Source organism: Sminthopsis crassicaudata, chromosome 3 (genome assembly GCF_048593235.1).
Source record: "Sminthopsis crassicaudata isolate SCR6 chromosome 3, ASM4859323v1, whole genome shotgun sequence".
Taxonomy (NCBI): Eukaryota; Metazoa; Chordata; class Mammalia; order Dasyuromorphia; family Dasyuridae; genus Sminthopsis; species Sminthopsis crassicaudata.
This window is the reverse complement of record NC_133619.1, coordinates 302,135,155-302,161,041: the sequence shown is the minus strand read 5'-3', so window position 1 is coordinate 302,161,041 and position 25,887 is coordinate 302,135,155. Positions and strand designations below refer to the sequence as shown.

The 25,887-nt window shown below is 35.9% G+C and overlaps 1 protein-coding gene across 3 annotated transcripts in view; it reads right to left on the bottom strand.

Moving 5' to 3' along the window:
- Positions 1-2,546: 2,546 nt before the first annotated feature.
- The window catches only part of COL8A1 (collagen type VIII alpha 1 chain), a 214,030-nt gene continuing 190,689 nt past the window's right edge, over positions 2,547-25,887 (bottom strand). For 2 of the 3 annotated variants that reach the window (XM_074301000.1, XM_074300999.1), the window contains exons 3-4: positions 11,820-12,138; positions 2,547-8,261 (exon numbers count right to left, since the gene is read on the bottom strand). In XM_074301000.1, the coding sequence (XP_074157101.1) occupies positions 6,355-8,261; positions 11,820-12,135 (2,223 nt within the window). In that variant the 5' untranslated portion in view covers positions 12,136-12,138 and the 3' untranslated portion in view covers positions 2,547-6,354. The remainder of the gene's footprint in view (positions 8,262-11,819; positions 12,139-25,887) is intronic. The other variant, XM_074301001.1, reaches the window with a different exon arrangement.

Here is a 25,887-nt window from a genome sequence, read left to right as displayed (position 1 = left end):
GAGCATGGCAAGGATAGATGATATTCAATTAGGAAAGGCATAAATAGTAAGCTTTCAGAGAATTGTATAGATGCCATCAACTTTGGTCTTTCATCACTTTTAAATGAGTAAATGAATGAAGAGCAGATGTGAAAAGTTTTGCCAGTTGTTCACTTGTCAAATGAGATTTGACTTGGCTATACTCATCACTAAATTAATTTTTTGGTTTTGGTAGTTTTGACAAGATGTGAAAAGTAGGTCTCAATATGATTCACAAACTTTTATTTTAATGTACTTTTGAGTCTAGTAAAAATCTATTTTTACTTACAATGAGAGGGCAAGGAAAAATCCCTGGAAAGGTTGAGGGATCTGGATGTTTTAAAGGAAATTATTAGTAGAGGGTCCTGTGTTTCAACAGCTCACAATTGATGCTTAGGGAACACAGTGTTAAAGTGGCTGCTGTGCTCACTTCTGAGTGATTTAAATATGATTACATCTAATCCCAGAAGTTAATGGATTGAATTTCTTTGTGGTTTGATTAGGTAGCAATTATTTTTAAGCAAAGAAATAAAATGTTTTGCTTGTTTCTTTTTCTTCTTTTTTTGTTTACTGTATAAGATATGACCAGTATGTTTTGAAAATGAAAAAATCAAAAAATCAGGGTTCATCAAAAATCTTTTCTGGGGAATTGTGGTTGATAACAGCATAACTATGCAATTAACTTTTTCTTCTTTGCAGTCAAGCATGAAAAATAACATGGACATTAAATGAGTACAGTGGGATACTATTGGGCTGAAAGAAATGACAGAAAGAGTGGTTTTGGGGAAAAAAACACATGCAAAGATATATAGTGGTGCAGAGTAAAGGGAGTAGAATCAGGAGGAGAATTTAGAAAGCAAATACAATTTAGTAAGCAAAATAACTTTAATAGACTTAAGAACTTTGATCATTGGAGTGATCAACCATAACTCCAGATGCTGAAGCATCTCTTGATAGCTAAGGTACAGAATAAGATACATTTTGGGACCTGGCAAAAATGTATGGGTTCATTTTATTTAACTATATTTTGTTTTTCCTGGCTTTATTTTTGGGGAAGGGTTTATGGGAGAGAGAGAAACTAGAAAATATGTAGCCAAAAGAGCAAAAAGCAAACTATATGTGATAGTTTATAGTTCTTTATTAATCTTTTTTTTTAGTTATTTGCTAAATTCAGAATGATTATTTTTTAAACCAAGAAAGTGCCATTTCCCAATACAAGCTTACTGAATAACTGAATTAGTGAGGTTTTATGTTATTTCAGAAGTCAGTAATCTATAGCAGATAGCAGGTAGTTTGACAGGTAGTTTGATCAGAGAATAAGTGTAGAATATCTTTGTTATCTTTATATGACAATTGCTAGTGTTTATTTCTGGGACTGGATATCTTTGTAATATTCTCAGTCAGAGCTAAGTAGAGAATACTTTTGGTGCAGTAAAAGGGTCATTGCAAAGGGACAAGTAGAGGTTAAAATGATATTTATAATGTGCTCTTTATGTTTTCAGGTCATTTGTTTCACTTTTATTTCAGCCATGTGAAAAAGCTCCATCTTTTCATTGTATGGTTATTCAGTCATTTCAGTTATGTCTGATTCTTAGTGACCCCATTTGGGGTTTTCTTGGCAAAGATACTGGAGTGATTTGCTAGTTTCTTCTTCAGCTCATTTTACAAATGAGGAAACTGAGGCAAAGATAGTTAAGTGATTTGCCAAGGCCATACAGATAGATAGTAGGTATCTGAGGCTAGTTTGAACTCTGAAAGATGAGCCTTTTTGACTTCAAGAGTCAAAGTGCCAAGCCTAAACCTTATCGACTATGCCAAACTAAAAATAAAAAATACATACACACATATACACATATATATATGCAATAAAAGTTTGAGAAGGGATATTACAGGGTCATCTGGTTTGATCTTTATGTAGGGAAATTAGTCTCATATTGAAGATCTCTAGGGACTGATGGTCCATATATTCCCTTGGCAGATCTTTCTAGTATTTATCATACTGTCAAAAAGCAGTGTTAGTATGGAGCTATGTATCAGGACATGGAAATGATCTTGTTATGCAGAACTGGACATCATGATGGCTAAGCTAAAATGGACTTCTCTCTAAAGTAACAGAACATATTAAAATTAGTGAATGTCTGGAGGCAGACCTGCTTCTTTATCATAGTCTCTTTTTCTTTCATGATTTGCAAAGTAGAATAACATAGAAGTTTTTGATGGGTGCTATTCACCCAGAAGTCTCTTATTGTAGAGGGAATCAATAAAAACTCATATTTATATTGCTATTTTAAGGCTTATTGCTTTAAGAAGGTTTCCTTAAATCTATAAGGGAACTAATCAGATATTATTATCCCCATTTGACAGAAGGAGAAAACCAGGGTCGCATGGCTAATAAGTCACAATTAGGATATGTCTTCTAATTCCAAGACCAATCTTCTTGATACTATACCATGCAGGTCATACCTGTACCATATTGAGGGACTATGTGTGGATCCAATAATATTAAGTAAGAGAAACAAAAAAAAGAGTACTTTTAAAGATATTTAATAAGAATTTTTTTTCAGATCAGTACAAAAATTTAAATACAAAAATGATTTGCTATTGACAAGTCTCAAATTCTACAGTGGAAACTCAATAAAGTTACCAGTCTTTTTACTCTTTGACATATTCTGTAAGATATTTGAGGTTAGGCACCCACTAAAGTTTTTTTCCCTCCCCATAGATTATCATGCTGCATTAAAATTCTGTACTTAAATAATGGTAATGCCTGTTTTGTCCATTTTTTCCTATGGTCAAATTCTAGTTAATTTCTAATTAAATAGAGATTATTGTTCAGAACAGATTCAGGTTAGGTCTGCTTTTACACCAAAGCAAAAGTATAACATATAACACTCAAAGGGGAAACACACACATATAGATAACTATTTTAAACTCTGTTTTTAAATTAAGTGAAAAAAATTCATCATTTTGCTATGAGATTAGCACCATTGTAGAACAAACAGTACTTGCATAGGATTTTTCCTCTCCCTCCCCGCCATCTACAAGTTAGAAGCTTATGCCTGCTAATATACAAATTTAGGCAAATAAGTAACACAACCAATAAATAAGTTTGGAAGCAACTATTATCAATTCTGATAAGTGAAATTTCATTTCAGTTGATTAGGAAATTTCTCTCCACTTTGATGGAGAACTAACTGGAATGTGTATATACATATATATATCTATATATCTATAGATATATAGATATATATATATATGAAAACTATTTCACAAACTGAGTTGCCCCAGTTGACCATTTTTATTTCAAGTTAATTTGAAAGCATCTATTCATACACTAGATGGAACACCGATTTGTATTATACTATGTGAGGTTTATTTGTCCCATCAAGAACCCATTATCCTTGTCATATTAATCATTTGAGAGAATAGACATAAAAACTTTATATCCATCAGATGCTATCTGCTGTGAAAATGAATGCTGAAGCTTCTTTGATGAAAACCTTTAGCATTCAAGTAGTAGTGAATAAGTTATCTTATGGCAAGAAATTCACTGATTTTCAGTCCTCTTAAGGAAAAAAAACCTTATATTCCATATCTCTCATAGAGAAGGTTTATCAGATCAATAAAAATATTTTTTCTGGATTAATTTAGTTAACTAGTTAGAACTAGTTCCATTAGAAGTCATTTGCATTGGGAATACATATATGCACTGTGTTTATATCATATTTATCTGATTATTTCCAGCTTATTTCTTTCTTCTATGCCACAATCTGAATTTTGAGGATATTGTCTTTATTCTCCATGTTACTAATTATGTCAATAGCCAGGCGGAAATAAGTTTGAAGTGGCTCTTTTGTTTCTTTGAGACCAGAAGAAATGATTTGCTCTCAATAAGTCTTAGATCTATGTGGAAATTCAATAAAGTAACCAACCAGTCTGTTCATTTTTGGTATACTCTATATTTGAGGTAAGGTACCCTCTAAAGTAATTTCCTGCACCATAGGTTATCTTGCTGTATTAAAACTCTGTATTTAACAAATATGCCAATTGAGCATGTCTTTAGATCTCTGGATAACTACTTGAAAGTAATTAAAATGTTTTTCCCTTTTCTGAAGAAATTAAACCTATACAAAGATTCTGATCCGATGACTTATCTTGGAATGAAGATGATTCTGGGTCCTTGAAAGCTTATCCCAGTGAAGCGCCAAGCTGTGGCAGATTCTGCTATACATGGAAGGCTTCATTTGTGGGCTGCTAATGGACTATATGTCTATTTTCTGAAAACCAACCTAGCTAAGTTTGCAAAGGCTTATCAACCTATTGGACAGAGACAGGGTGATGAGATTTTTCAGCTGAAGCAGCTGTTGAAGATTACCTATTAAATTTAGAGAAGATAAGATCTAGAAAAGCAATTGAGAAAAGATTGTCTTCTTTCTAGTTGCAGTTTCACAGTGGCTGTTTTTAGTGGCAATGATGCCCACATTTTCAAAATTGTAGATTCTTGAAGTAGTAAAATAAGAATTGTTGGAACTTAAAAAATTCTTTTTGGTTTAATTCTATAATTTTCATTGATATAGGGAATTAACTTCCAGAGAAATAGGTCCTTTTACTGGTTCAGTGGGCACTAGTTTCCTAGTGACAATTTTGGAGTGTAAGTGATTTGTCTAATGCCTGTCTGTGTGTGTATGTGTATGTGTGTATGTGTTTGTGTGTCTGTGTGTATGTGTGTGTGTGTGTATGAAACAAAATTTGAATCCACGTTTTCCTAAATTCTAGGACATCTGTCTACTTTGTCACACTGTCTTGCAAGCACACAATTAAATATAGAGATGAAAATGCATGTCTGCAGTCTGCAGTAAACTTTTATCATGCCATTCCTTTAAACTATGGGGTAGCATGGTCTTCAGCAATTTACTTTTATAACAGTTCTTGATATCATTTTTCATCATATACATCAGAAAACCATAAGTGGTCTTACTTTCAAGTTCCAGAGATTGATTTTCAAATAAAGATTTATTTTCCCATAGAATTCTGAAGTTTTTTTATACCTGTGTGTAATGTTAGGTTTTTTTTTAAGTTACTTTGCAACCTTAAAATAGTTTGAATTGATTTTTCATAGTTATTATTAGGCAAGAAAGTCCCTTTGACATTGAAAAGTGATTGAGAAATTATAGTTTGTCTTCTCTCTGGCTATGGCTTCACAGTGGCTATATTAAATTTTTTTTAATAAATATACATTTAATTTACAACTGATGTCTGATATTAGTAATGAATATCATACAGAATCTGAAGGTTACTGAGGGTGGGGAGCATTTATTTTATTGACCCCAATCTCTTTTCTTCCCAAATAACTTCAAGATGGGTTTGGTGTTTTTTTTTTTTTGTTTGTTTGTTTGTTTGTTTATTTTGTTTGTTTTTTTTTTTTTTTTTTTTTGTCTAGTTAGATCTAGTAAAAAATAATAAGAACCAAAGCATGTGAAAGAAACCTTAGGGAAAACAAATATTTCAGGAATAAACAGGTTAACCACTATTCTCATTTCCCAGCAAGATTGTAAGGATCTTGAAGATACAGTCCATAACTTGTCCTCTTGTGTCTTCCATGGCACTTCTTGGTATATCATCTCAACATCTTCTGGTACTCAATAAATACTTCTTGATTAGTAGATTCAATGGCTCCCACTGAGTGACAATCCTGTGCCAAGTAAGAACCCTGATGCCAAAACCCCAGCAGCTGGTCGGAAGAGAGCTATCCTTTGGAGGCTGTACATTATCCCAGATTACCTCCACAAAGGTAGTATTACTACATTAATTGTCCCCTTCCTGTGTTTCACTAGTAAAATTTTTGTGAAAATATGGGGTAAATGATGCAAGTAAATATGGTATGTGATTATTATTATTTTTGGTCATTGATGCTTCTTTAAGATTTATTCTTGTGTAGTTTGAAGTAAACAATATGAATGAATGACTTGCGTTAGCTATGATCCTTCATAATGAAATATTTTGACTGAACTTTAGAAAGCATGGTATTGTGGAAATGTATAATGTATATTTGCTAATATGATTCAATGGGTACAGAACATCTGTTAGAAATGTGATACATAGATTCTTCCTGTCATTTTAATAACAAGCTCTGCAGAACATAAAACTTGCATTTTTATTGTTTTTTGACTTTTTTTTTTATATGATGGTCCAAATTTCCATTTAAATATAACTTTTCAACAGTATAAACACTTTGAAGCAATTATGTGTTTTGTGTTTAGTTTGTTTCTGTCACTTCATTTTTTTTCTTTTGCTGTCTTTTTTGTTTCCTTGTATTTTTCTTACTTTAAAAAAAATTTACATGGGATATAATAAATATCCTGAAAAAGAGGAATGGACGTATTGTCCGGCGTATAGTCCTGCAGCTTGCTCTGAGGGCATCTGGAGAAAAACCCGGTCTCCTGGTCTAAGCTGTAGCACAGCACTCCCAGAGGCCTGATCCAGAAAGCCCTTTTTGTATTCATCATATGTGTACATCATAGGGTCATTGTTCTTGAACAAAGCCACCCATACATTTCCTCCTTTGCAGTGGACATGGTATGCAAAATAATAGACACCAGGGACTTCGCAGGTGAAGATGCCGGTCTGTGGGTTGTAGTTCTGTCTGCCATTGTAGAGCAGTTTGTCAAACTTTACTGGGGCCCCCACTGGTGGGAAGGGCGTGGTCAACTCGGCTGTAAATGCAGGCATCTCATAAGCTACTCCTCCGTTTTTGCCCTTTTTGCCTCCATAAGCATGTGGAGTTTTTACTCCATCAATCCCTGGCCCCATTTCTGGCAAGTACTCTCCATGGGCTGGTGGTGTGGGAGGCATCACAGCTGGGGGCCCCGGAGGACCTGGAGGTCCCGGGGGTCCTGGAAGGCCCGGCTGGCCTTGAGGGCCAAGAGCCCCAGGCTTCCCTGGGGGTCCATGTAGTCCTGCTACTCCAGGTTTTCCTACTCCAGGGAATCCAGGAGGACCTGGTAGACCTGGTTCTCCTTTAGGACCTGGGAGTCCAGGAGGTCCAATTGGACCACTTGGCCCCCCAATTCCTGGAATTCCAGAGGGGCCTTGTAAACCCTGATCACCTGGAATTCCCGGTTCCCCTTTGGGTCCAATAAGCCCTGGGGCTCCAGGGATACCTGGTAAACCTTTATGTCCAGCCTCCCCTTTGGGCCCTATTGGACCTGGCAAACCTCTCATGCCTGGCGGTCCTACTTCACCAAGGAAACCTGGTTTCCCTGGGAAACCCTGTAAACCTGGCTCGCCTTTGGGACCCAATGGTCCTTGTGGCCCCACAGCTCCACCTTCTCCTTTGGGCCCTGGAAAGCCAATAGCACCTGGAGGTCCCATAGGACCTGGAATTCCAGGCAAGCCTGGTTCCCCTGGGGGCCCCCCCATTCCCGGTGCACCTATAGGGCCTTTCTCTCCTCGGGGTCCTAGGGCTCCAGGAAGACCCCCCATACCCCGGTCACCCTTAGGCCCTGGGAAACCTGGCTTCCCCACCCCCGGAAGGCCAGGGGGTCCTGGCACCCCAGGTAGTCCTTGTTCCCCTTTGCCACCAGGAAATCCAGGTCGTCCAGGGATGCCATCCTGACCTGGCTTTCCAACTCCAGGCACGCCAGGTGGGCCTTGAATCCCAGGTACGCCTATGGGGCCCCGTGGGCCTGGTTCACCTTGCAGGCCTGGTTTACCGAGAGGACCCTGCGGCCCAGGAAATCCTGTCACTCCTGGTTTGCCTACTCCCGGCAGTCCCACAGGCCCAGGAGGTCCGTGCATTCCCGGAGGACCTTTTAGTCCTGGAAGACCTGGCATTCCAAAGCCCTTGTCTCCTTTGGGTCCTTGGAGACCTGGAGGCCCTGGCTGTCCTTTGGGGCCCGGCTCGCCCTTGGGTCCTTGCTGTCCTGGGAACCCTGGGCCACCCGGCTTTCCAATGCCAGGGAGTCCATGAGGCCCTGGGGGGCCTTGAGGCCCAGGTAGGCCCATAGGTCCAATCTCCCCCTTGGGTCCAGCTTCGCCTTTTGCGCCAGGCATGCCCATACCTCCAGGCTTTCCAGGCATTCCAGGCATACCTGGTTTGCCAATGCCAGGGTAGCCTTGGGGGCCTGGTTTTCCTTTGGTTCCTGGTATCCCATGGCCTGGTAAACCTGGGGGTCCAGGGGGTCCTCTTGGGCCAGGTTCTCCACGGGGACCTTGCTCTCCTCTTAAGCTGGCTAATGGGATTTCTATTGAGAGAGAGAAGGAGAGAGAGGGGGAGAAAAGGAGAGGGAGAGAAGTAGGAAGAGAGGGAAAAGGAGAGAGGGAAGGAGAGAGAGGGGCAGAGAGGAAGAGAGGGAGAGGAGAGGGAGGGAGAGAGGGAGGGGAGAATAAGAGGGAAAGGAAGAGGGTGGGGGAAAGTAAGACAGAGGGAAAGGGAAGGGGTGTGGGAGGGGAAGGGAGAGAGAGTGGGAGAGAGAGGGAGAGAGAGAAGGAGAAAGAGAGGAAAAGGAGAGAGGGAGGAGAGAGAGAGAGAGAGAGAGGAAAAGAAAGAGAGAAAGAGGGAGAGAAAGCATGAGAGAGAAAGAGAGAGAACATGGTGAGATCCATTCTAATTGTCTTAACTTCAACAAAGTTGAAGTTCTGCTTAGTTCAGCTAAATTAAGAATGGAAAGAGTTGGAACTGTGTGCTATATACATTTATAGAATTATAATGAGTAAAGCTGACATTTCATTGAAATATGTTTTAGAAAATTAAAAGCACTGATGGTTTTTTTTCTTCTACAGTGCTAGCTAATGAAATAACACTGCCCTTTCTCCTGACTTCCCAAGAAACCACTTACCTAGAGTCAAATCATGATAGTCATTATTGACTCTTATAGAAGCCTTTCCCATCTTTCTTAATTCTAGCATCTCCCCTCTCTATTATTTCCTTTTTTTCCCTCCTGAATATGGCTTATTTGTACATATTTATTTGCATGCTGTCCTCCCCATTAGATTGTAAGCTCCAGGAGGTCAGGAAGTGTCATTTTTTATATTTCCAGAACTTAGCATAGTGCCACACGTTAATAGTGCCACGTCCTTAATAAATACTTAGTGACTTACTTTGCTGTAGTTACCCCTCACTTCTAGTCAATTGACAAGTCTTGTCTATTCTACAAACACAATATCTCTCATAGTCATCCCTTCCTTTCCATTATTGATCCCCCTCTCCTAGCATAGGCCCTCATTATTTCTTGCTGTAGCTGCCATAGTTTCTTCCCAACTCATTCTCCTCTAAACCTTCTACCTGGAAGAGATTGTGTTAGCCCCTTTTCAGCTCCCTTTAGTTTTTTTTTTTTTTTCAAGCATGTCTGATTCTTCATAACTTCAGTTATAAAGTTGCTAAATTAATCTTTCTAATGCACCATTTTCATCCTGCCATACTTCTTGCTCAAAAATCTTTGATGCTTTTCTATTACTTTTGGAATAAAATCCAAACTCCCCAATTTAGTGTTCAAAGTTTCTCATGTTCTGTATCTTGCCCACTTTTCCATTCATAACTTTCTTTTATATTAAGCTTTAGATTAGCCTCTCCCCTGATTAGGAGGCACATTTCAAACTTTCCTTCATTTCATTTCATTTAGTATATTTTGTTTTCTGTGTCCTTCAAAGCTTAGCTTCAATGACATCTCTTTCTGTGGAGTCTTCCTTGATCCTTCAGGATAGAAGTGATTTCTTCCTTCTCTGAACTCTCAGTACACTGTGTGTATTCACTGATTCTTACTTATTAAACCATTAAATGCACCTTTATACTTATCTCCTCTTTTCTACTAGAATATAATCTTCTTAAGGCAGAGATCTAGTTTCTTTGAAAAATCCTAAGGAACTAATTAGGGGAAGCTAAGTGACAGAGATAGAATGCTGGTCATGGAGTCAGGAAGAGAACATGTTCTGAGTTCAAGTTAGACATTTATTAGCTATCTGGGCAAATCATTTAACCCTATCTGCCTCAATTTCCATGTCTCTAAAATATGCTAGAAAAGGAAATTACAAACCACTTGCCAAGAAAACTGAAGTTATGAAGAATCAGACATGTCTGGGAAAAACAAAACAAAACAAAACAAAAAAAACTTTTTACCATTGTTTAATATGTACAGTTGTATACCAGGGTGTGGTGCCTGACACCTGACACCTGAAAAGGAGCTAACACAATTTCTTGCACATAGTAGGCTTTTTAAAAAAATTGACAAATGAACAAAATAACAAATGGAAAAAAGATGCATTTTCTATCTTCTAAACTCTAAGTACAGAGATAATAGGATTATATCTAGACCAGAAGGGACCTCAGAGATCATCCAATAAACACCCTAATTTTACAAATAAGAAACTGAGATATAGGTGGATTAGGTGCTCTGCCCAAGGGCAACCAAGTAGTAATTGTCAGAGATTGAAGTTGAACCTAGATCCTCTGACTAGTGTTTTTTTCTATTGTACCTCACTGTACCCTCTTTCTATTATACCCTCCTACTGAGGGCCTTTCAGTGTCTCTCTTTCCCCTCTTCCTTTTTTTCTATTTAGACAATGGAAAACTTGCGTGTATAGTGTTATTTGCATGTTGTATATGCAACTGGCAACTTGTTATCCACAGTCTAATCGGGATAACAAGTTGCCATTAGACTGTGAGCTCCTTGAGGGAAGGGACAGCATTAAGTACAAGGCCTAGCACATGATATGATCTTGATAAATGGTTGTTGATTAATTGTCTATTCTCTCTCTTTTTAGAAAGCAAACCCCTTAAGCATCGTGTCTTATGTTACAACTCTTTGTACAGTTGTATACTTTTTACCATTGTACACTTTGTACCGTTGTATGCCAGGGTGTAGTGCCTGACACTCAGTAGGCATTTTATAAGAACGAACAGAAAACTAAAAAGTAAAATTTGAAATATGTTATTCTCACTCTTACTACTCTCAGGGCCATAATTCTAAACCAAAGAGATCTCAGATTCTCTTTAGTCCAACCTTCCCATTTATTAGGATTAGGAAATCTGGGGCCCCGTTATCTTATATGCAGATGTAATATCTTATTATCTTTGTTTTCCAGTTCCTATCACAGTAATCTTTCCAACACATTCATTTAAGAAACATCTGTTGAAAAAAATAATTTGAAAGTGGTTATTTATTTTGACTTTGCCCATTCTAATTCATCCTATATTCACGTAGCCAAGGTAACTTTCCTGAAGGAAAGACTACATCAAGGATCTACTCAACCAACTCCAATGGCTTCCTATTTCCTCTAGAATAAAATATAAACTCCTCTGTTTAGCTTTTAGAAGTCATAGACAACATGGCTCCTTGTCTATCTTTTCAGTTTCATTTGACAATATTTTCCCTCCACATGGCAATCCAATCAAATTGACCTTCTTTCTCTTCTTCATCTCCTCCTTTTGTCATCACTCCATCTCCCTTTGCAGGGGGCTCTCCTTCATGTCTGGAATGTACTTTCTCCTTAAATCTGCTTCATAGAATCCCCTTTTCCTTTAAGTTTTAGCTCAAGGATCACTTTCTGCATGAAGAATTTTCTGATCCTCCCCGTCTGCTAATTCTCTCACTTCCACGTTAACATGTATTTTATTACTTGCTCTGTGTGTGTGTTCACTTTATGTTTATGCTGTATATGTTTATATATGTACTTCTCTCCCTACCTCCACTAGAATGTAAGAGTTTGTAAGGATTGTTTCATATTCACTGTATTTATAGCCTTAGCACCTAGCACTGTGCTCATATGCAGTTGTTGCTTAGTAAGTACTTATTAATTGATTTTACCTTTGCTTTTCTTGGGAGCTGCCTCCTTGCCCATCCTGGGCACCTGTGGAATTTCCTTCATATACTGGGGTAGGTGTGAGTATTCTTTGCCATACTGCATGTGGGGCATCTCCTTACCCATGGGAAGGCCATCTTTGCCCAAAGGCATGTGAGGTACTTGTTGTCCCAGGGCCTGGTATTGGGGTATCTGAGGTGGGATTTGAGGTGGAAGCTGTTTGATCCCATAATAGGCACCTCCATGAATGGACCTGATGAAACTGAGATAAATGAGGATCACCACTTCCAGTAGCTGTAGAGGGGTCAGGGGAACAGCCATCACCTGTGGAAGAAAAGGGACACATCAACCTTGTGAAAGTCTGAAGATTGATCCTATTGGAAGTATGGTGGTCTGAAAGAGCAAGCCAGAGAAATTTATAATTCCACTAGAAGTCATTATAAAGGAAAAAGAAAAGGAAATTGAAATAAGATATAGAATGCTACAGGAAGAAATAGGTTGAGTTGGCAAATGGAAGCAATATCTTTAAAAAAGATCCAATGACTCTTCCATTTTGGGATTTAAAGCTTTAAAAGAAACAATGATAATACTTTGAAAGATACTTTTTCAGATGAACAGATGTTTAGTTCAACAAAGATGAAAAGATTTCATTTTTAAAAAGGCTAGTTTTTTTTTTATACCTATTAATAGGATGCCTCAGTTACTTCAACTCTGTCAGTTAAGTGTGAAAATTGAAACCACTGAGGAACAGGAGGAACCTTCCTAATTGGAGAAAATGTGATGATGTTATTATTTCTATTATCTTTATGAAATGCCATTTTTACTTTAATTTTGAATAAATTAAGGTAGTTAGATGGTATAACAGATAGAGTGTTGGACTTGCAGTCAGGAAGACCAAGCCCATATCTTATCTCAGCCTTAGATATTTGGAACTGTCAAATCTCTTTGTGCCTCAGTTAATTCACTTGCAATAGAGGGAACTGGACTCTATGGTCTCTGAAGCCTAAATCTATGATCTTGTAATTCTACAGCATTTCCTTAATTTGTATTAATTCTGGAAGATCTTAGATAATTACTTAACCTCTAAGGACTTTCAGCACAGCTGAAAAAAAATTACCATTGTTCAACTAGATTTCAATCATTAAATCAAAATTTATCTTAGAACTCTCCACAAAGGGAAAAGTTTATTAAGCAAATTCATAGCATTCAATAAATACCTGATTTATGAAAACATTGTAAGTAAATTTTATCTATTTGAACATGAAATCTGTGCCAGTATATTGCCCTCTTATCTATTTGAATTACACATTTTGTTTTGTTTTAAAGGCAATTGGGATTTTTGCTAATAAATCATAAGGAAAAAGAGTAGATAAGTGAAATTGTCCTAAGCAAGTGCTCAGGATGTGCAAGAAACTTCCTGAAAGAGATAGGGAAGTGACAAGATTAGCCAATAGAAGCTTAGGTCTGGAATTTCCTTCTGTTTGCCCTTAAAACAGAGACTTCTTGGGTGACTTCTTGGGAATGGGGAGAAGAGAACCACTCAGATTATATTGAGACCTTCTGTCCAACATATCAATGACTGGTAGTTAATTTTGGGTATACAAAATGCTAGGAGATAGTGGATATTGAAACCTGGGACTCTATCTGAGGCAACTGGCATCAGAGGAGGAGCTAAGACCAATGGGGAGACAACCTCTAGATCTGAGGTAGGACTCTCTATGTCTATATCTGTATCTATATCGGAGGAGAGAAGGACCTTAGTACTCAAGACTGAGCTCTTGTTAATCCTAAGTGCTTGGTGAATCAAAGACTGGTAGATTGAGAATGATCTTGATGCACGAATAAGCATCTTCTACAAAAAATATGATTCCCTTGTTTTCCTTTGTTTGTATATAGCTTGGAGAGGGCTTCTCAGACACATAATCCTCTTCCCCCAACCTCCATGATATAGGGTAAAAATGAGGTTTCAGAATTCCCTGGCCAAACACTGAAAATCTAGGATAAGCAAGAGGAACTTGGGGAAATGATTAGAAGTAGAAGTCTATAGGAGAGAGGATTCTGGTAAGAGGGTGGAGTAGGTCAGTGAATTTCAAGCTCTCCATAGTTTCCCCATAAACAGAACAAATTTATGCCTTAGGGTGAATATAGACTGGTGAAAAATCAAGAAGGTTTGGGACAACCCAAGATCAGCATCTTAAATAGATCCTTTGTGAAAGACACATAGGGATATTATTGCCAAATTTTGAAACTCTCAGATCAAAAAAGAATTTTCAAGAAACAAGAAAAAAATAATTCAAATATGCTGGAGCTACAATTAGAATTGTGCAGGACTAATCAAAAGTCACAATTAAAGACCACAGGTCCTGGAATCATATATACTGACAATCAGAAGAACTAGGCTTGTGGATAAAAAATATCATATCTGGAAAAATTATCCATAATATTGAATGAAAAAAATAGACATTCAACAAACTTGTAGATTTTCAGGACTTTTTTTCAACCAAACCTAAATTAAAAGAAAATTTAACATATGAGTCACTATCAAAGATTAATTTCAAGGAACTTAACAGATAAATTGTTTACGTTTTATACATGAAAATGTATACCATATGTTTAAGATTGATATGAGTAATGAGTTAGCTCAAAAGGAAGATTAGAACAGAGTTGAGTATGATTTGACTCTCAAAAGTAAAACTGTCAAAGAAAAGGTAAAAATTAGTTACTATGCTATACAAATGAGGTTCAGAAGAAGACTAGACATAGAGGCATTAGAGAGGGGAGGAAGGCTTGTAGCTCTCATGTTGGGAATGGGTTAAATAGGCAACACTACTTATTTAACATGAAGGGTATAGTACTCTCCAAAATCTATAAAGAAATGGAGGGGGGGGGGAGGGAATAGGACAAAGTGAGTTACAGAAGGATGTGTGGATTTTTGGCAGCGACAAAGTATATAGATTAATGAAAAAGGGATAAAGAGGGGTGGGAAGGGTAGATAAGTGTGGGTAAAGAGCTGTTTTAGATTAATGTAAGGTGTATTAAGATGTGTAGATAAACATGAATGGAATAAAGAAGGAAGGAAAGAGTGGACAGACAAAAATAAGGGAGTGTTCCATAGGTGAGGGAAAGTTAAGTAATAGCAAGACAAGTTAAAAAGCAGAATTAAAGTAGAAGAGAACAACAGAGAACAAAAGAATAACCTACAGATAAACAAAGATGGACACTCATGAATATAATTTCTTCTATTATTATTTGTGTTTTCTTGAAATGGAAATTTATTGTTATATATTTTGAATCTTCCCTGATATTCTGCTGGGCACATGACAATGTTTACTTTTAAATTTTTTCTTTTCTGTGTTTCTTTTTTCTATTCTGTTTTTTCTCATTTTGTATTTAGTTCAATAGAAAAAAAAGGGAGATTTAAAAAAAGAAGTCTATTGGAGAGCTTAATGGTTTGTAGGTATTTTTTTCCCATGTTCCCTATGTTCAATATACAGTGTGGCCACAGTATGCCGAGTAATTGTGTCTTATGGCCTTAAGGGTCATTAAAAAAAAAAAGAACATATTAAAGAGTGTTGATATTTCTTGTTATTTCCTAGCTAAAATTTAAACCCATCTAGTCTTGCCACTAAAAGCTGTTTTGACTTACTTAGGGAGATTGGGATGAGAGTAGGGAGAGAGTGGTTTAGATATTTGGCTGAGTGTCTTTTGATGACCAATATTGGTACTGTAGTCTTTTGGGAGGCTTTCCTATCCAAGTGAGTTCCTCTAGGGAGAAACTGAGTTGGCTGCTAGATTGATAGTTCAGGAAAAGCATTATCTAATAAGTAGTTCAGATATTATAGCCTCTGGGTAATTAATATAGCAACACACTGATTTTTTTTATGGTTGGAAGAAGATAGCTCATAAACTGGTTAGGGTTGCTTACATTACTGTGGTATTTTAAATATCACCTCAGTGTATTCACAAAGATCATACTTAAAACTGTGTTAAGAGATTTTTTTATAAATATTATCCCATTTGATCTTTGTTACTACCTTAAGAGATAGTTATCCCTATTTTGTAGATGAGGAAATTGAGGCAAATGGAAGATAAGTGATTTATCAAGGATCATACAATTAGTGCATCTGATAACCAGATTTGAATTCATATGTTCCTGATCCCAGACTTATCACTCTATTCACTGAATTGCCATTTATTTATGTACACAAAGTCCATAAAGCGCCATGTATGAATCTCCTTTTCGTCAAAGCAAAAGAAAGGAGCTGCCTTGGAATTTGATAGTATTTGAAGTGTAATCTCAGTAGAGGACCACCAGATGGCGTATTAAATCCATATTATTGAATTTGTTCTATGAATTCTTTTAAAGAGTTTATTCATTTAACATTGGGAATGTGCCTTTTTTTTTTTTTTTTAAATACCCTATGGATCCTGAAAGTCAAAAAATAATGATACATTGAAAGTATATAAAATTCAGACCTCTAGTTGTCATACTATTTATTCAAAGGGAACCAGATCTTTAACATTTTAAAAATTGATATCATAGAAAAACTATTTAGAGAAAACTCGAATTTTATTTGGGAGGGAGGTTGTTTTCATGGATTTCTTACTTTTTTCTTGACTCATATTTTCTTTTTATTCTATCCTTTAGAATCCTATATCAACCTATTATTTGACAATATTAAGAATGCAAGAAGATATCTATTTATTAATCTTCTTAATAGGAGTCTCAATTACAGACTTTATTGATATGAAATATTTCTAAGTTTAATAATGATATCTTTTTTATTTGAAAAACTGGATCAAATAGATGTCTAATTGATAAGCTCTCAATTTTGTAATTTTAAGTTGTAAATTTCAGTAATATTTTTTTCACCAAGGTAATAGAATATATAGTAATAAAGTGATGAGATAGAACTTGCTGATGATCTTTCCTTGAATGAATTTCTAACTGCTGTGTTTCAGCTAGCAAAAACTACCAAAAATTCAAGTAACAAAAGTTATATATTCACAAATAGAATATTTTTTTTCCTAGTTTCTTTATTGATCTATCATGGGAAAGCAACAGGTATAAGCATCACTAGTTAAAGATAGGGAAAAAAAAAACCGTATGCACTTGGAAGTCACTTAATCCAACCCCATCTTTTTGCTGATGAGGAAACTAAGCCAGATTAATTCATTAGAGGCTACACAGCTAATGAATAGAAGAATTAAAACTTGAACTCATATGCTCTGTTATTCTAAATTTAATGTTATTTCTGATCTACCATGGTATTCTCCATCTATGAAACAATTACATTTCTGGGTTTTTTATTAAAAAGTGAAGAATGTTAGGCTGGTTTGATATGGGAAAAAATTCATCCAAGTTACTAAAGCCTAAATGACTCTTCCATTTATGACAGAAACAGCTTCTGGAACATGGTAAATTTGTGTTGATTGTCCTGCCAGAGCTCCTGGTGTTTTAGTGATGCAGTGGCACAGGAGTTAGAATGTCAGATCTGGAGCCAGGAAGATTCATCTTCTAAATTCAAATCCAGTCTCAGACCCTTACTAGGTATATGGTCTTGGGTAAGCCACTTAACTCTATTTCCCTCAGTTTCCTCATCTGTAAAATGAGCTGGAGAAGAAAACAACCACTCCAGTGTCTCTGCCAAGGAAATTCCAAATGAGGCAACAGAGAGTCAAACATGACAAATTGTGTGATAGTGGCAAATAACTTTGTTCAGTTTCCTCAATCATAAAATAGGGTTCACCCATCTTCCAGTTTTGTTGTGGGGATCAAATATGACAACATTTGTAAAACGTTTAGCTCAGTACCTGGCACATACTAGGCACTTAATAAATGCTTTCCCTTCTTTACTAATACTTTTTTTGAGTATATTACAACATTATTGTGGGCATTTTGAAGTTTTTAGTTGGCAGTAGAGAGCAACTTGGCAGATAAAGCCCAACAATGACCACAAAATTACCCCTTAGGGAAAAGATAGAATGACTAGGACAAAGATGACCCACTCAGAAAAGACAATAAAGCCCAGCAGAGGAAGAAGGGAGGGAGCAAATTAGAATTTCTAAAATGTCTTTTTTTTTGTGCTAAACACTTGCTTTTTTTTTTTTTTGTGGGGCAATTTGGGTTAAGTGACTTGTTCAGGGTCATATAGCTAGGAAATATTATATGTCTGGGGCTGGATTTGAACTCAGTTTTTCCTGACTCAAGAATCAGTGCTCTATCCACTGTGCCATCTAGATGCCCCTAAATGCTTTTTAATAAACATACCATTTGATCCTCATAACAGTTCTTCAAAGTAAGTGTAATTATTATGCCCATTTTAATAGTTGAGGAACTAAGGCAAATAGAACTTAAATGACAAAGTTAAGACATGACACTCAAACATTAGAACTATGATATCAGTAGCTCTGCAATATCAGAGGAGTAAATTGCTCTGGAATTATATGTGCCCTGGCCATATATGTTTCTTACATGTGTATCCAGCATGCAATTGCCCAGGCAAAGTGGGTTCTAGGTATATTTCCCTTTTTGCATATTCCCTGGCCACATATTTTTAATATGTGTTCCTTGGACATAACTTTTTTTTATGAATTTCTACTATCCCCTCATTGGTGATGTACTAAATTGTGGGAGTATTTCCTCAGTTGTGTCTTGGGAGATAGTTCTGTATTAATTTATTTGCTATGATGTTTAGTTAAAATTTTTTGTTTTGAGTTAACATGCTTGAGGATTGAATATAAACACAGTAGTGAGAGCTCACAAGCTATGGTTTTGAATGTTGAATACCCTTTAGTTACTACTTGGGTAGACAGGTATACTGATTATCTAAACATAAAACACCAATCCTTATAATTTTAAATAGCCCTAATTTTTTTTGACTAAGCACTTATCTCTCATCGTTTCCTTATCTGTCACCATCCTGGCAATCCTGTTTGGGATGTGTTTTAGCTTATCAATACTCTTTTTTAAAGTGTGGCATTCAGAACTGGCCAGTCTAACCAGTGTAGACTACTATGGCACTTTTGATTTTCCTGATATGGAAATTATACAAACTAATAACTATATAAATAGATACATATATACATACATGTTAAATATTGGATTAGTTTTTTTTAATGTTTTATTAAAAATAACTCCCATCAATCTTATGGGTAACCAAAATCTTTAGGACCTTTTTTTTCCCCTGAGGCAATTGAGGTTAAGTGACTTGCCCAGGGTCATATAGCTAAAAAGTGTTAAGTGTCTGAGGCCAGATTTGAACTCATGTCCTTCTGACTTCAGGGCTGGTGCTCTATTCACTGCACCACCTAGTTGCCCCAAAAGCAATGTCTTCTTCATATGGCTACCCATTCCAGCAGGATTTCAGGGTACTAGTTTAGTATCATTAAGATAAAGAATGGATAAATGCCTTGGTTTTGGGCAGAGGGGCCTTTTCAGATGTTGGAGAGAAGCAGGAAAAAATGGGTAATGATTTTGAAAATTCAAAGTATCAAATTGGGAATAAGATGGACTTTAGAATGGATGGTTTTATTTTCTCTTATAATAAAGCAAGGACCTCTCTGGAAAGGAAGGAGGTACAGAGGATGGTTTAAGATTAATGCTCTCTTAAGAAGAAAAGATTAAAACAGATACTGTGAGTTGTCCTATAAAGAGATAATTGAGGAAGAGTAAAAGGAATGCCATGCAGTAGTGAAATTACAGAAAATAAATTTATTTTAAATCTCTCAGCACAGTTATTTGACCTTTTCAGTGATATTTTGTAGCACACAAATAAAATAAAATAATAATATCATATAGCAGGGTCAAATCAGTGCTAGGTTTGGATTGGCTTGAGTGATAAAAGGACAAAAGAGAGGCAGAAAACAGTGTAAAATAGAACTGATTAACTCTAGGTCCAAGATTTCAAAGAAAAGAAAACTTAAGAAGCTGAAGTTCTATCTTCTTCAAGAAGCTTTTTGAGGTCCTTCTTGATATTAATCTTGATCTTCCCTCTGAAACCATCCCTCAATTTGTCCTATACACATCTTGTTTGTACATAATTGTTTGTATGTTGTCTCCTCCATTAGACTGTGAGATTTTTGAAATCAGAGATGTTTTTGGTCTTTTTTTTTATATCTCCAGTGCTTAGAGTGAGCATCTAATAAATGCTAGCTTGATTGATTTATTAAGTGAATGAAGCAGAGGGAATATTGTAATGCTTTTAATCTGAAAGAGTAATTTTAGCATTTCAAATCATAATGGTTAAAGATTTATAGATGATGATAAGATGAAGGATATGTTTATTCCTGTATGCAGCTGAGGTAGTCTATTTGGAAATTGAGGATATTGGTGATCTAGGAGGAACAGATAGTGGCCAAATTAAAGTTAGAACTCAAGTTTCTTTCTTTCTTTTTTTTCGCTATGATATTCCTAGCATACCAATTTGTTTAACATGTCTTGTGTGTAATAAATTTATAATGGAGTTTAATGGGCTCTTTCTCTTCTAGATACTTATAAATTGACATATTTAATAATTCAGACTAGAATTTTTCTGGAGAATGACAACACCCTTTCTATGATAAATACAAAGAATTAAGAAAAGCATGGAAAAAGATACAAACTGATACAGAATGAAGTAACCAGAAACAGGATAACAATGGCTACAACATTAGTCTTAAGAACAAAAATGAAACAACTTTGTATTTATAATGATCAAGTTGGATATGAAGAAGAGATGAAAAATTACCCTTTCTCCTTTCTTTGCAAATGGGGAGGACTTTAGGTATAGAAAATTGAATACTTGTGGTTTATATTTAAAAAATATATTACTTTCTTATATTAATAAACATTTTTTCTCTTTTTATTTCTTCATTCAAAGTCCTGTTCTTGTGAAACAAAAAGCTGACAATAAGACATTCTCTTTAATATTAAGTGAACTGGGAAGCTTCTTTCTAATAAAAGGAAAAATATAATCCAATCTAGGTGAATTTCAGCCCTATGTCTAGGTTGCCTGAGGTGGGTATGGTCTGACTTGATATCAGTCTTTTTTGTCTCAAAGTACTGAGATGATCAAAGTCACTTTCCCCAGACTCTCATTAGGAAAAAAAAAAGCCTACCTCTAATTTTAATATTCATTCTCTCATTAATTGTTAATCAATAAGAATTGACTTTCACCCCCAGAGACATCTCCTTTTCCAGGGTATTTAAACATTCAGCAGTAGCCATGTAGGGTCTTTAGTTCCTTAGAGAAACACTGATCTCAATCTGTTGTTTATATGTTAGTCTAATTAATAAATTGATTATTAATTACCCAGAAACTATGTCTCTTAGGCTTCTCATTCATTTCAATATGCTAGTTAGTATTGCTTAGTTGCCTTTTTTTCTTTCTATTCTATTTTTTTGTTATTAGGTATGGCTCACTGGGAAGAAACTATGTTAGGAAATATTGATGATGTAAAAACAAAAGTTAACAAAAACAATTTAAATGAAAAACAAACAAGCAAACAATCCAATATATAGTTTTTGGAATCAGATGTTTTCCATCTCCAAATTTTTGAAATAAATAAGTGTGCTATTGATTTTTAAGAATAAGTATCAGAGTTGCTTATTTTTGATCTGATGACTTAAAAACAAAATCTTTCTAATTTACTAGCTTCCCAGGTATTAACAATTCTACTTTCTTCACAACTTTCATGTTCCTCTTTTTTCTTCCATTTACTATCCCCTCCCCTCCCAGCAGATTACCTAATTATAATAGCCTTCCATCATCATCATCTGGTCTCCCAGATTCCAGTCTCTCCCTGACTCTAACCAACCTTCACACAGCTGAGATCATGTCCATCTCCTTCTCAGAGATCATCAGTAGCTCCCCACTGCTTCTAGAATAAAATATAATTTTATTTTGGCATTTAAAGCTCTCCAGACTGACAATTGCTTACCCCACTCTTCAGTGAGTAGTTCCTCAGGGCAGATTTCACAGCATTCTTGGGTAACCTGTTGCCATTTCTCCCCTACCTTAACATATGCTTCCTAATACCAAAATTCCAAAAAACCTCTCTCCCCAAACTTTAAGCTCATTTCCTCTTTTTCTGTCCTGGGAGGCGGTGGAAAACATCTGGAGAATATTTTTTTTCCCTTGAAATAACCAGTCACATACTTGAAGTCCGTTTTTAACTCATTTTACTTTGGCCTCTGTAAGCACAGTAGTTTCATCAAAGTACAAAATAGTTTAAGTAATAAAAGGTTCAGTGGGAGCCCTAAAAGAGAAACTTCTGAAACAGAGTAAGTTTTTCTCATGTAACAAAATGAGCAGTGGACCAAAAGAATCAATTCTAAAGACCTAATTTCCAGGCAAGTCACTTTTCTATGAACCTCAATTTAAAATAGGGGGAAGGGAAGAATGGTGCATTATTGTGCTGGAGAAGAATGAGACCTAGATTTGGGTCTAGAATTCTGGCTCTGTTACTAATTACCTATGTAGTTTTTGGGTCTCAGTTTCTCCATCTATAAAGTGAAGAGTAAGAAGGAAATAAGCATTTATTAAGTTCCAGGCACTGTGCAAAGTGCCTTACAAATATTAGCTCATTGATCCTCACAGCAACTCTGGAATTTGGTGCTATTATGATTCTATTTTATAGCTGAAGAACCTGAGGCAGGCAGTGGCTTGTCTAGGATCATTTAATAGGGTCTGAAGCTGGATTAGAACTCAAATCTTGTGTCCAGAGTCAGTGTTACCTAGCTGCTTTCAGACTAGACTAGCTGATCTAACCTATCTTTTCCAACTCCAAATCTACAATATTAGGTGATTCCTAGTGTCCCATACAACTCAAAAATTCTGATTCTATGGCCCTGAAATTACAGTTGGGACACAATCTATAAGACAGTTTCTAATCCTCAATTCTATGATTTTTTTTTAGCTTATTTCTTAACACATGCGATAAAGAACCTATTTTAAAAATGAGAGCATTTGCCAACTTATTTTGTTGAAGGAATTCAAAAGAGCAAATAGATTAGACTATCTTTTCATTTTCAAATGTTTTGTGGTGTTTTATACTTTCTTTTTGTGGATAAAGATGAAAGGAGAGTGGCCTGAATACCTTAAGAAATATTATTCAGGTAAAATTTGTAATTCAACTTGATCAGAAGCCAATCTTTGACAGAATTATATATTATTTACATTTTAAAATAATAATGCCATGTTATAGGAAGATTATTAATAAAGGGAATATGTCTAGAATGGAGCAGAATTAGGTTGGTGAAATAAATGAAGGCCATGTAAAAGTCAGTGGAATAAAGTAGAAAACATTTGATGCATACAGGGGAGGAGATATAATATTTGTCTTCAGAGTCTTAAAGGGTAGAAAAAAAGAATACATCCATATTGTTTGGTTCCAAAAGGAAGAAATAGAATCAATAAGTGTGATTTGAAGAGTCAACTTTAGGCAACTTTCTGATGATATCCAGAAAGGGAATGGATTAACTTGAAAGGTAGTCTATCCTATTACTTGAAGTCTCTGATCAGGAGAATGACCTTTTGTTGGGGATATTATAGAGAATATGGATAGATCATTCTAGTCTACTTCTGAAATCCCTTTCAACAATGAGATTCTGTGAATTTGCAGTTCTGTTTAGGTTCAAATTCATGGCCCAGATAGTCAAATTCCTACCATGGATACAATCCTGGAAGAAGGGAGCTTTTATCACCTCGATGCTATTCACTCCTGGTGTTGCCCTGGATGTGGAGTAAGTAAAGGGACCAAAGGATGTAGGAAAAGTGCCAATGTCCATTTCTATCAGAATAGATCTTTCTTTTCTACCATTCTGGTTGGTGACTCATCCTTATGCTTAAAAAAAAAATCATATGTAAAATTAGTACTGGGGAAGGGTGTGCAATCCAATTTTCCATGTGAGCTTTCAATCTCTACTATTGGCATCATATGTGTGGAGTGGGCTGTACATTTCAACAATTTGTTATAGTAAATAATGGAACAAGAAAAGTTCCTGAGCCAAAGAAGTGATTTTAACACAAACTGTGTCTCTACCATTTTAGAACATCTGGTTAAATCCATCAGCTCATTGAAAAAAATAATCGAACACTTTTTGGGAGGATAACCATTTGTGTGTGTGTGTGTGTGTGTGTGTGTGTGTGTGTGTTTCCTTACTAGAGGTCTTTTTTTAAAAAATATTTTATATCTTTTTATTTATAAAACATATGCATGGGTAATTTTTCAATATTGAATCTTACAAAATCTTCTGTCCAAATTTTCCCCTCCTTCCCCCCATCCCTCCCTACATGACAAGTAGTCCAGTATAGTTTAAATATGTTAAAATATATGTCAAATCCAATATACGTATACATATTTATACAGTGGATAACCATTTATCAAAGTAAAATTTTCACTTTTTACCTGGTTGCTTTGGTGTCCTGCAGACAGTCTCAATCATCTTAACTAAGGTTTTCTTGAGCTTTACGTAACCTTAAATAACTCGATGCAATTGAAACACTAAAACTTTTATAGCACATGTGCAAAACATTAATTCAAACCATTATAACTTGGAAAATAATTAACCGATTAGCCTTAAGGTTGACATGATCTTCCCCTTCAGTCAAGATGACAATCCTGCCAAGTTTTGTAGTATTTCGTTTTTTTAGCAGTTTTTGAGTTTTATACAAAAAACCCCAAAAACATCTTGACAATTTTCTTGGTCAGTAAAAATGTGTATTTCCCCCCACTTTTTCTCACATAGTTCAAAATCAGCAGAGTGCATTCATCTGACCCATTCCAAAATACATAAAGACAAAATTTAATTTCCCCCCACCCCTTGCCATTAATTTTGGAATTTTTTTGATCAATGATTAGCAGCAAGACAGAGCCTAAAACCTATCCCCTTTTTTTAATCTTGCATTTTTTGGAGACAACTTTCAAGTTAACATCTAACTCTGTAACAGTCAAAGACAAACAAAAAGCATTGAGAGGAGGGGAAACCACAGCTACCTTGGGGACTGTACATTTCATTTATGTAACACGTGGAGTTTATTTTGAAGGAGAGAGAGATGGATTTGCTGTCAGGGTAAAAAATCCTAAGGTTTTTCACAGTTGATTCATTGAACATATTTAAGACAGGGGTGTGATGGAAGTAGAGAGAGGAGAGGCCAAAGAATTAGGTGAGAGGCACCAATTTGGGGAAATTCATAAATCAAGGAAACAAGAGTGTGGGAGATTTTAAAAAATGAGTAAGACTTATTACAAAGCATGTGCATTAAGGAAAAACAAAAATCCTACTGACAAGAAATATTAATAATTTAAATGAATCTAATACTGTGTAATATAGTAGAAGGAACATGGGTAGAAATAAGGTTTGGGTTGTGGTTTCAATTCTACATAGTACATGGCCTAGAACTGAAGGCCTCAGGTTTAAATAAATTCAGTTGATAGTTGATATATTTTCTCGTCCTTCTCCACTCCCCAGCACAGCAGATTTTTGATTTGTGCTTAGCTGTCCATGGGAACAAAATGGAAAAAAGCAAAACAAAACAAAACAAATAAACAGACAAAAAACAAACGAGGTGTGCATGGGAGCTAGCTTGAACAGATTCATGAAGGCTCAATATTAAATTTTTGATGTGAGAATTTATCCCTTGGAAACTGGAAAATTCTAGAAATCAGGGCTTGATTTGTTCTTTTGTTAATTGTCTAGACTTAAGAAAGTGATGGAAAAAGATGTTAATAATGCAGATGGAATCTAAAAGTATGCTGTTGCCATATAGTTTGGTCAAAAAGCTGGTTGTTAAATGTTTACTATGATACCATTGGGAAAACCTCTTAGCTCCCATGTGCATTTTAGGCTAACATAACATTTCATATAAGGTAAGCCTTATTTAACATTTCTTAACATTTCTTCCTGTCTCCCGCCCTGCTTCAGGCCCTCCAAAAAAGAGATGGAATTATGTTTGAGCCTATATATAATCAAAATTGTCCTTCACTTTTATACTGTAATCTTATGCTTTACATAGGAACCTGACATGATTTTAAACCTTCCCTTCCCTAATTTCTCACCTATAGAATGAGAGATTTGGACCAAATAGTCTT